The sequence below is a fragment of the Symphodus melops genome (genome assembly GCF_947650265.1).
Source record: "Symphodus melops genome assembly, chromosome: 14".
Classification (NCBI taxonomy): Eukaryota; Metazoa; Chordata; class Actinopteri; order Labriformes; family Labridae; genus Symphodus; species Symphodus melops.
In genome coordinates, this window is record NC_136704.1 from 24,595,080 (window position 1) to 24,606,340 (window position 11,261).

Sequence of the window (11,261 nt, forward strand, 5' to 3'; positions counted from 1 at the left end):
CGTGTCCAGCATGTGGCTAGCTAGCTAAAGAAGCACACAGGAGTGAACGGAGAGGCAGCAGAGTTTTGTACAGAGGGGGAATAAATTATTACAGGCCCCGGCGGTAGTGACAGCGTTTCTCCCCTCAGTTCGGGGGGGGGGGGGGGGGGGAGAAAACAGCGTGCTGAACTTCTAACCCCGGGTTCTGAAATCATTTTTAGCCGCAGTTGACAGTCGGTAACCGGCGCTTGACAACAAGCTCACAGAGGCTGGTGACACCTTTTTTTCCCCCTGCGGCTCAGCGGGTTCCTCGTACGATCCAAAGGTGATCGGCTGCTGCGCTGCTTTTCTTTCCCTCCTCTTGGATTTATCCTCCTCCGCTCCTAATTTACATCTTTCCGTCTTTAATTCTGTTTTGTGCGTTTCCTAGCGTCGCACACGTCAAACGGTTCAAAGGCAGATGTCACCGTGTGGTCGTCCTCTTGTTTAAGGGTCGATCATAAATTTTGGGGACAGCGAAGAGACGAATTTAATCCAAGGAAAATAGCTAACGTTATGTCGTAGTATGTTTTTTTTTATTTCATACACATGGGCCGTGTCTTGGAAGGTTTTCTACCCACAAATTCAAAGTGATGATTGTGTTACAGTATTCAAATAACAACTTGGCTTCCAAAGTCAGCGTGAGTGCCAGTCTGGGAGCTCAGAGCAGAAGACAGTAGAGCCTCGCGGAGGGGCTTGTGTTGCCTCCAAACAGCTGTGGTGCCTCTTTTGTGTTATTTGGAGGGCCTGTTGCCCCTTGCTCTATTCAGGGCTTTCACACCAGTCTCACTCACTTCTCACTCCCTGGGTTCCTCCTCACAGGTCATAAATTAAGCCGAGGGAGGGGAGGCTCGAGATCAGAGGAAAAAGATCAGTCAGGGCCTCATTTCGGTTTTCGCTTCTATCACATATTCTGTTATATATTTAGAGAGGGGAAAAAGTTTCACAAGCGAAGAGTAGGAATGAGAGCGGCGGCCCGCTTGGAGGGTAAGTCCCCCGATGCAAAGAGAAGTGTGTGGATTGAGTTAAGGAGGAGCACTTTTGGGGTTATCCACTGGGGCCACACTGCTGTTGACACTATATGTTATTTTAATGAGTGTTGCTGCGTTGTGGTTAATGTGGCCACAGCTCATGGCTCAGAGGTGCTGCCAGGCTCTGTGTGTGTGTGTGTGTGTGTGTGTGAGAGAGAGATAGAGAGTTGGAGGGCATGGGGGAGGGTTGGTGGTGGGGGGTCACAATATGGTTATGGTGACAAGCGGTGGGATAACTCATGCTTCCTTCGCCGTCAAAACAAAAGCGTCTTGAAGGGACGGAGGCCGACAGTGAAACACTTTCCTGACTCGTCCTTTCTCTCCTGCAGGATTGTGTTCATCTGGACTTTTTTTTTTTTTTAATGCATCATGATGGACGTATTGTATTCACCAAGGTCGCCGCACTCAAGCCAGCAGTGCATACTGTGACAATGACTTAATGACGTGAATGGAGGGAAATATTGCACAGCTCACTGGCTCGTATTGCGTGCCATTATACCTTTTGTGAAACAGAAAGATCAAAATTATGAAATATCACGCGACACATGTGGGATCCATTCAGCGGTATCACAAAACTCCCATTGAAAAACGGTTAAATGGCGACGCATGAGGCTGTGTACAGAACCATATGGACGCCTCCACATCTCCTCATTTCATACATGTTTCTTTTGACATCAATAATGCCTCGGCATCCAGTGGCGCTTGGAACGCATCCAAAACAATTATAAAGTTGCCGTGGAAACTGAGGTCCTGTGCCAGGGTGAGGCATACTGTCTGCGCTCAGATAACCGCATGGAAAGTCACAGCAAACAAAGCACTTGACAGGGGTGCAGAAATGGGAGAAATAAAAAAAAAAAAAAAAAAAAAAAGAGGGAGGTGAGGGATGGGCAGAGGTGAGGAGACAGAGACAGAATAACAAAAGGGGTGAATGTGAAATGTGGGCATGAAGAGAGGATGAAAACACACACACAATAGACGTCTTTATGTGTGTGTGTGTGTGTGTGTGTGTGTGTGTGTGTGTGTGTGTGTGTGTTAGATTTCAGGATTGGACATTAGAAGACATTCTCCAAACAAAACTCGAGTCTGATTTAGGCGAAGAATCTGGCTGAACTTAAAGTAGGCACACTTAGCGTGTCTCTGTCTTAGCGTGTGTGTGTGTGTGTGTGTGTGTGTGTGTGTGTGAGAATGACTTTTACCAGACACAACCTCACAGTGACACCTGCAATTTTGTGTGCAGAACATTTGGACCGCTGTAATGTATTGTAACCTTATGCTAACCTAATGAACACGAGGATGAAAGCGGTGTAATGGAGGCGTTTTTACATTCATCTTTAGGCTCCTCATTATGCGCTCGATATGACAACCTCATTAGGAGTGCACGAAAGATTACCCAGGCGGGTGAAGAGCACCACCTTCACGCGAACACACACACACACACACACACACACACACACAGAGGAATTGTAAAACAGGTAAGAATGTAGTGAAATATACAGACACACAAACAAACCCCTGGTGGGAGGAAGTGCGTTCTTGGAGTCTTAAAGAGGACCCGAGTGGCGTTCAAAGACCCCTGACTGTCCGCTCTGTTTATTCAGATGGGAGCACAGAACGCCACCATTTCAAAGCCTTTACACGACGTTGTTTTGATCCCGTTGACGGAGAGCATAAGTTTAAGTTCTGGTTTGGCAGCAGGAGTGATGCAACAAGCAAACAAAACCCAAAACAGCTTCATCTCACACCTACAATTATTCCTAAAATCTAAACAATACTACTAAAAAAAAAAAAGCTCCCCTGTCCATTTGTGCTGCAAAGAAATAACAAAGCTTATTTTCTGTGCCGTGCTTTCGAGGCTACGTCGGGTCAGCAAAGGCAATTACCGTAACGTGAATCAATTAAAACGTGTTTTTTAGTTGTCTGTGCCTTGAAGTGTCAGCAGATCTGGGCGCCAGTCGTCATTTGTTCTCATTAGTGTTTCTCAGAGAAATCAGCAGCGCTTGAGGAAATCAGGTAATTTGTATTTGCAAATAAGGATCCTCGACCCACCAACGTCACGTCATTTGTAACAGAGTAGTAAGTGTACTCCTGTGTGTGTGCGTGTGTGTGTGTGTATTTTTAGCAGGTGTGTATATTTGTGGCTGTTTTGTTTCACAATGAAAAAGACCATTTGTGCATTAGTCTCAGTAATGGCCATGAGGCTGAGCATCATTAGCTCAACACTGCTCTCCAGTGGATACAGAGTGTAATAAGACACTCAGAAAGTTCAAGTGTAAACTCATCTGTGTGTGTGTGTGTGTGTGTGTGTGTGTAAAGATTTTAATGCTGCCTGAGGTGATGTCACAGTACGACTTAATTTCCACTGTTATGATCCAACAGCGTCTGATTGTTAGCTTCAAAGAAACATAACTTAGAAATGGATTTTCTTCTTGATTTTTTTTCAAACTTTGCTCAGCAGCCTTTAAAGAGTAAAATCATGTAGATGTGGAGAAGCTGTAGTCCAGATGTTCACAACTTTTGTTGGGCTTGTGACTTAAAAAAAACCAACTCTGGCACCCCGAGACGTTCAAAACACTCACGCAGCTTAAATCAACCAATCAGTCTTTATTTGTATAACACTAATTCAAAACTTTTTTTTTTTTTTTAGATCAGATCAGGTGAAAGACCTTACTCATTGCTTTGTTGCAAAAACCCAACATTGCACGGTCATCAGCCAACACAGTGATGTGTTCCCTTCTAGATCACGTCAGTACACGAGCTGCAGCGTTGTGAAGAGTCTTTAGACCCTGATCAAAGACCATCACAATAATCCACCCTGGAGGTAACACATGTTCTCAGTTATTGTTCTTAATTCTTACTTTTAGTCATTATCATCAAGCTGTATGTCTGTGTGTTCTTTACTCTTTGTTGTTATGCCTCTATGTTGCTGCTTGTCTTCTGTCTGCTGCAATCTTTCCGTCTGTATTTGTAGTTTTTATGTCTGTTTTACAGCGTTGTATTGTGTGTGGCTTGTTTCCCCAAAAGGACTGCAAATAAGTTATGGCTACAAGTCTGATGTACATGGCATCAGTTGCACTTTAATTCGATGTAACAATATCTAAATGTATTTTCCCTGATAAATAAATAAATGAACTGACCCAGGTAACCTAGCCAGCATGTGATTGGACTGTGGGAGGAAGCCGGAGAGAAGCCACGCCATGCACGGGGAGAACATGCAGACTGCACACAGAGAGGCTCCTGTCAGACAGGGATTCAAACCAGCAACCTCTTCACTGTGAGGGGACAGAGATAACGATGCACTTCAGCAGCACGCAGCCTCACACAGCTTTTAGTTTGTTTTGAATCACGTCTCTCTGTCAATCAGGACAGCGACGCCCCTAACTTTAGATAACACGTAGTATCGTTGATATCAAAACTGAAGAGTCATTGAAACATTCACCCCCCCCCCCATACAGTTTGCCCACAATGTCAGTAATTTATCAGACCACTATCGATTTTTGTACCAGGCTGTAAACGTGTTAATTCCTGCTGTAAAGGCTTTTTTCAATGGGTGTGTATGTGACTTCCTGTGCTTCTGCAGCCAGCCCCAAGCGGCCTCTCGGCGAACTGCGAGATTTTTCACCTGTGCATCGGCTTCATTTTTCAGCACCGGAGGTTTCTGCTTGTTCTTTCTAATTCATCCAATCTTCCAATAAAACAAAGCCAAACAGTTCCCTGCAGAGTGCTGTACCTGCATAATCCCAAATGTGATCGCACGAGCACATCAAGAGAACTTCACCCGTACGGTGCCTCTGCCTGTGTGCACAGATTTGAGGCTGCAGCTGGAAACAATTACTCTCCCGATGCATTGTAGAGAGACCCAACTACTGTCTCTCATAACATGCAATTTGCTTCAACACATAACTGCATGACATCTGAGAGCATAAATATAACTTCAACATAGGAGCAGGGCAGCATCCATACTGTACGTATTGTTTTTGTATATATATATTGCGAAGGGCGAGACGGAGACAAGGCCAAGACCATAAATATCTCTAAAAAAATCATCATCTTTTCTGCAGCGAGCATGTCACTGACTTCGATTGTAACACAGCCGTAACCGAGGAAAACAATCGAATCATTAAAGAATAGAGGTGGTTTGTTCTTTTAGAAAGAGTGTTTTTCATCTAATCACAAAAAATAACCTGTCAGTGGTCTTGACTTAAAATCCAGAGTCTGTTGAGGCTGAGACTGAGTAAAAAATACTTTAGATTGTGTGTTTGTTTTTTCCCCCCCCAACTTTTTTTTTTTATTAACTTTTGAAACAAACAAAGATAAACTGACAGGTTTTACAGTAAAATAAGAGTCGTCTGAGGTTTAAAAAAACAAAACAAAAAAACAAAGAAAAGGTGACTACTAACATCTGACACAACCTAAAGTCAACCAGTTACAAAACAAATAAAAAATGTGTATTTGAGGTAGATAACCCACATTATGGATCATCCAGAAAGTGCAGTCCCTCATGAAGAACAAGCCTCATGTTTTATCTTCTTGTTGAATCTTTTATAAAAGGCTTCAGATTCTGAGACTTTCATAAAGTGGGCTGGAGACCAAGACATGACAACATGTCAACAGACAGCAATGCAGACCTCGAGCCTTAAACTCACGATCTGCAATCACATCAGGAAGTCATGGGGGGGGGGGGGGGGGTGTATGTTTTAAAAGAGCGGGAAGTTTAACTCTGCAAACTGACAACAAAAACAATCTTTGGTCCCAGGATCTTTTCCTTATTGTCTCAAAAGTCTGCTGCTCCCTTTTTCTCTGAACGAATCACAAAAAAGAGCCGAAACTTAACAAGCTGCTCTGATTGGATGATTTTGACAGGATGTGTCACGAGGACACATCTGGCTGCAGATGTTCGCACGCTCTTAAAATGGAGGTTATTTCAGTTTAAATACAAATAAAACATAAAACACGACTCGAGTGAGAGATGCTGACACATTCTTCTTCTACAGTTCTGGCTGCTTCTCATCTGTACTACCGGCTTGTCATTGGCGCGTGGCTATGGGAAGTACGATGACGTCGACCAATGAGATTATAGGTTTATTCCACAGGGCTGGTTCCGGAGTGGCCTGGTGTTATTGTGAGTAGCAGGTGAAATATCGGTGAGTAAATGAATAAATGTGTGTGTGGAGCTGGTGTTAAAGCTCTGAGGAGGAATATGTCACACTTGAGTTTCGCTTCTAAAAGGAGCGCTCGATTTTTTTTTTTTTTTTTCAAGAATGAAAAAGTAGGTCGATAAGACGTCGGGCGTGCAGACGTAGGTTTGCTCTGCTCACCAGCTGACGGATCATTCATGGGCAGTGAACAGATCGTTTCTCTCATACGTGGTCGTGGTGTGTTTATTAAAGCTGCTCGGGTTAACAGATCGCCTGGTTTACCGGAGTGAGAGGATCTGTCACGGTGCTGTATTCCCGTCAGAAGCTCGTCACTTCCAGATATAGGCAAAGATTAGTATCTGTGTCACCCACCATGTAGGTCTAAATCCGCCCCCCTCCTCCTCCTCCTCCTCCCCCTTCCAGGCTGTGCACGAGCCGCCTCGCTCCTTGTGTCCACCTCATCAGTCTGTCTCCAACACTGCAGCAGAGGACACATAAAGGTGTTGGTGCTCCCTTTACATTTAAAAAAACTGCAGCAATACACAGCCAAGACATGTGTTTTTTTTAACCGCCCGAATAGATCTCCATTTGTTTATGAGTGTTTTCTGAAGAAGCACGAGGTGGCGCTGTTTCTCTCATTTGAACATTTCATGTTTTATCAACAGGTCTCCTTCGGGTTAAGAAACCATGAACATGTACGCTGTGCCCAACCCTGAGATACCAGGCTGCCCCCCAGGATTAGAGTACCTCACGCAGGTAGGACCGACGCATGCATAATGTGGTGTTTTATTTCACTGTGTGTTTCTTTATTGTTTGAGGATTTACTGCTGCTTTAAAATATTTATATAAGCAGGTGGTAGTTTGAGTTCCTCGTCTCTCCTTACAGTTTTAATTTACATCCAGAAATTGGAGGAGTGGTGGGATTGCTGGGTGGTGGTGAGGCTTTGCCTGGTGTCCCTTATCTGCTTATAGGTTGATTTTACCTGTCTGACGAGTCATATTGTTTACATTGTTTTTACTCTAATTGAAGCACTTTGAGATTTCAAATGTGAAGTGTGTTATAAATAAAAAGCATTGTTATTAGTATTTGAAGTTGTTTCCTCCCCTCTAGATCTGTGATTATCTTCTTCCTCTCTGAATTTCCTCCCTTTGGGTCTGATAAATGTATGAATGCATGCCGGCTTGTTTCTCTACGGTCCCTGCTTCATTTAAAACACACAAACGCATACTGTGTGTTGTCTTCTTGTTTTCCAGGTGGATCAGCTCCTGATCAAACAGAAGGTGGAGCTTGTTGAAGGTAAAGTCCATCCGGATGTGTTTAGCTTTAGCACTGGGGTGTTGGGGTTCTGCAGGGTCTGTTTGGAGGCTTTTAAGTGACCCTGATGAGACCTGGGTCCGTGTCACGGGCTGCCTGGTCGATCCTGCCAGTAGCATATGCTCGTCTTAAAGACAGTGAAGCTGCAGATGGCTCATTAAATCATTTCTGTTTTTAAACTCGGGAGGTCGCGGCCTCGGACGTCAGAATGGCGAGCTCTCTGCGTGCTTTTAAACTCAAGACCTTTTGAATCCAGCTTTTCCTTTGGAGTCCTTTTACAGCCTTGATCAACATTTGAATATATTCACTCTGACATATTTGAATATTTTTTTTTGTATTTACTTTATTTTCTGACTTCCTGTTTTAGTCTTTTAGGATTGTATCTGTTGTCGTCCATGTCTGTCGGCTCTTTGGTCAAACACTTTGCGCTGCATGCTTTTCTGTCTGACTCGTGTGAGATAAAGTTGGAGTCGCTCAGCGGTGCGTCTTCCTGTTTCTTTGCGCAGCCCTGGTTGGCTTCGAGAGCAACAACAAGTACGAAGTGCGCAACAGCATGGGCCAGAACGTCTTCTACGCCGTGGAGGAGAACGACTGTCTGAGCCGGCAGTGTTGTGGTCCCATGCGCTCCTTCACCATCCATGTGCTCGACAACTTCGGACAAGAGGTCATCACTGTCACCAGGCCGCTGAAGTGCATGTCCTGCTGCTTCCCGTGTTGTCTACAAGAGGTGAGCCTGAACCTCTTGTTTCCACCTGGTGCGGTCCAGGTCTACTTTCTTTAAAATACTCATTCTGTTGCGGATATGACAACAAATCACACTCTGTTCTCCCACAATCCTTCACTCAGCTGGAGATTCAGTCTCCCCCCGGTAACACAGTGGGGTACGTTATACAGCAGTGGCACCCGTTCTCGCCCAAGTTCATCGTAGCGAACGAACACAGCGAGCCTGTGCTGAAGATCCACGGGCCTTTCTGCGGATGGAGCTGCCTTCCAGATGTCGACTTTGAGGTGGGTTTATCTAAACACAGAGATCCATTAAATTTGTGAAAACATAACGGGACACGCTTACATTCTCGCCCTCTGGACATTTCCGTGTAAGGGATCGTCCTCGGCGCTCTGAAGCAGGAAATGTGTTTCCAATCAGAGCGAGGTGGCCGCTCTCGGACGAAGCCGTCGCACAGGGCGTGCTCCTGAGCCGTACAGGGGGGGCATTGTTCCACGGCTCAGCTGCTGTTATTAGATTGAGCTGTGAAGGGGATTTGGGTCAGTGATACAGACCTTTCCCAAGATCCAGAGGATGGGCAACTGAAGCATGATATTAGCTTGTCTGTTCATCCTTAGCAGCTTTGAAGTCCTTACTGAGGATCCAAAAGCAAAGTTTCTGTGGCAGCTGGCAAAGCGCTGTAAATGGACGGGATTAGGAGTTGTTCCATGATCTCCCTCCAATGAAACCAAACAGTGTTCAGGAAATGATCCTTATCCGAATGCAGTGCACGTCAGCATTTCTCCTCTCCCCTTGAACTCTTTCTGCAGATTTTGACGATGGATGAAGTCAATAAAATCGGGAAAATCAGCAAGCAGTGGACAGGACTTCTTCGGGAAGCGTTCACGGATACAGACAACTTTGGGATCCAGTTCCCCATGGACCTGGATGTGAGGATGAAGGCCGTGATGATCGGTGCATGTTTTCTAATTGTAAGTTAAAAGAGAGAGAGCTTGTTGTTTTAGTTTTGACGATTCTCTTGCAGCTTAGTGAGCGTGATTATGACCTAAGTGTGGCTGCTCAGATGCAGTAGCCTCATTTGACCTCGCTCTCGGAAAGTCGGAAATATCGTGTAACTACCACTTAATGCGCCGCTGAGCCTCCAGTTTGTGGGAAATGTGACCCAAAACCACCCCAATCACAATAAATGCACAGCAGCTTTTTAAAGCTACTTTCTGAGAAAGCACGTTTCTGAAACGTGAAATCATCAAGTCACAAGTCAATTTGGGAGTGAAAACATTTTAAACCTTTATTAAAATGTTTACCGCTAATAGGTCACATATGATGCAAAACACGCTAACGTGTCTCTAGTCTGTCCTCAAACCCCCCAATGATGAGAAAAGTCCATCCTCTCCGTCTTCTGCCTGCTCCACTTTTCAGAAAGTGTGTGCTCAAACAGGCCGTTTGGAGATGTTCCCTTCATGACATCACAAAGGGCAGTAGCCCCTCCCCCAGGTGGGTGACACTCCCACAGCTAGGTGTTTGTTCTGCCCTCTGAGTCTGCCTTCTCGCCGTAAACAATAGGACATGGAGCCAGAAAGCAGCGAGTACACCCGAGCCCTTCCAGAGAGGGGGCGTGGTCAGACACAGCTCATTTACATATTTAAAGCTACAGACACAGAAACAGCCTGTTCTGAGCAGGGCTGAAATAGAGGGGTTTATAGACATGATCAAATACAGGATCAGAGTGGATTTACAACAACACACTTCACACACATGATGAAGAGGAGCGAGGACACTGATTTCACCTGACGAGGAGGAGAATATGTGACCTTTAAATATTCTTCAATAATATGTATTTTTTCATGTTAACACTCGTTTCCTTTTATGCAGGATTTCATGTTCTTTGAGACAACTAACTAGGAGCCAAACCGGATCTCCATGTGAGCATACAGTTCAACATTCCTGGGAGAACAAGGCCACAAAGCCATAATGACCGGTCCCAAACGCCCGGACACAGAAACAACCTTCAGACTGATGATTTCAAGAAAGTCAATGTTGTCATTTTTTGCATGAACAAAGAAAAAGAAGGTTTGTTTACGACTTACTTAGCAGCTCAGGTTGGTTGTTTTTATTTTTTTGGGACATTTTTTATTTGTGTTTACACGACGAGCTCCTAAGAAACGACAAAGAGACGTTTGTTACTAAAAGGGAACAACATTGCATACAAGTGCTGTTAAACAGTATATGAAGTAGATTGTGTCATTAGTGTGTGACACACTTGTGTTATTGTGTCCTACTTACAGTCAAGATGGTATTTATTATAGAATATATGTGTAGCTATATTTTCAGGAACTTAAGGACTCATGTATGGTCGTAGTTTGCAGCAAATATTCCCTTCTCTTATTTATTGATTCATACTTTGCTCTGTTTGACGGCAGGTCGTTACAAATCGATGTGTGCGCACTGCTTAGTGAGTGCTCGTGTGTCCGTGTGCTGTAAGTGTGCCTGTGTGTGATTTTACTAACACATGAACTCTCATAGGGTGCACTAGTGTTTCTAATGCCATGAACAATAATGCCACTGCAATCTCTGCTGGAGGGGTTTATGGTAAGGGTAACTGAAGGGTTGATATGTGATCCCGGTTTTGTCCACCAGAGGGAGCTAGATTTTCATTTGAAATAACCCTTAACCAGCCCATAAGGATGAAAACATTGGCTGTTCGTGCCATAGGTTTCCTTTCTGATGACGTTGTATACTGTGGGATAAACTCAGGTTGATGCATGCTGCTGTTTTAGAGTGTTTGCTAATGCCGGCTCTGCGAATTACACGCCTGATACTACGAATAAGAAAAGATCGAACTTGTTTTAGAGGAGGGTTTGCACATCATATTATACACATGTTTATATTTAAAAAAAATTAGAGTTTAAAATTACATTTTCTTTGTGCAACAATCCTCAGTGTAAGACTCTGAATGTGGAGGATCTGTTCCTCGGGCGTGGAGGTAAATACTGATGCAAAGATATGATCCAAGCTTTTGTACCATCGTGATAAAAAAC

General features: G+C 44.3%; 1 protein-coding gene across 3 annotated transcripts; it reads left to right on the forward strand.

The window, feature by feature from the left end:
- Positions 1–6,101: 6,101 nt before the first annotated feature.
- LOC306835450 (phospholipid scramblase 1) lies at positions 6,102–10,986 on the forward strand (the record flags this gene model as incomplete). Of its 3 annotated transcripts, none has more annotated exons than XM_079361989.1 (7): positions 6,102–6,190; positions 6,850–6,940; positions 7,439–7,481; positions 8,006–8,226; positions 8,346–8,507; positions 9,033–9,194; positions 10,096–10,986. In XM_079361989.1, the coding sequence occupies exons 2-7, from the start codon at positions 6,872–6,874 to the stop codon at positions 10,123–10,125; spliced, it is 687 nt and encodes a 228-aa protein (XP_079218115.1). In that variant the 5' UTR covers positions 6,102–6,190; positions 6,850–6,871. The 3 variants fall into 3 exon arrangements, with proteins under 3 accessions (XP_079218115.1, XP_079218117.1, XP_079218116.1); XM_079361990.1 differs by lacking the exon at positions 6,102–6,190 and adding an exon at positions 6,292–6,684; XM_079361991.1 differs by lacking the exon at positions 10,096–10,986 and having other exon boundaries at positions 9,033–9,203.
- Between the last annotated feature and the right edge of the window lie 275 nt (positions 10,987–11,261).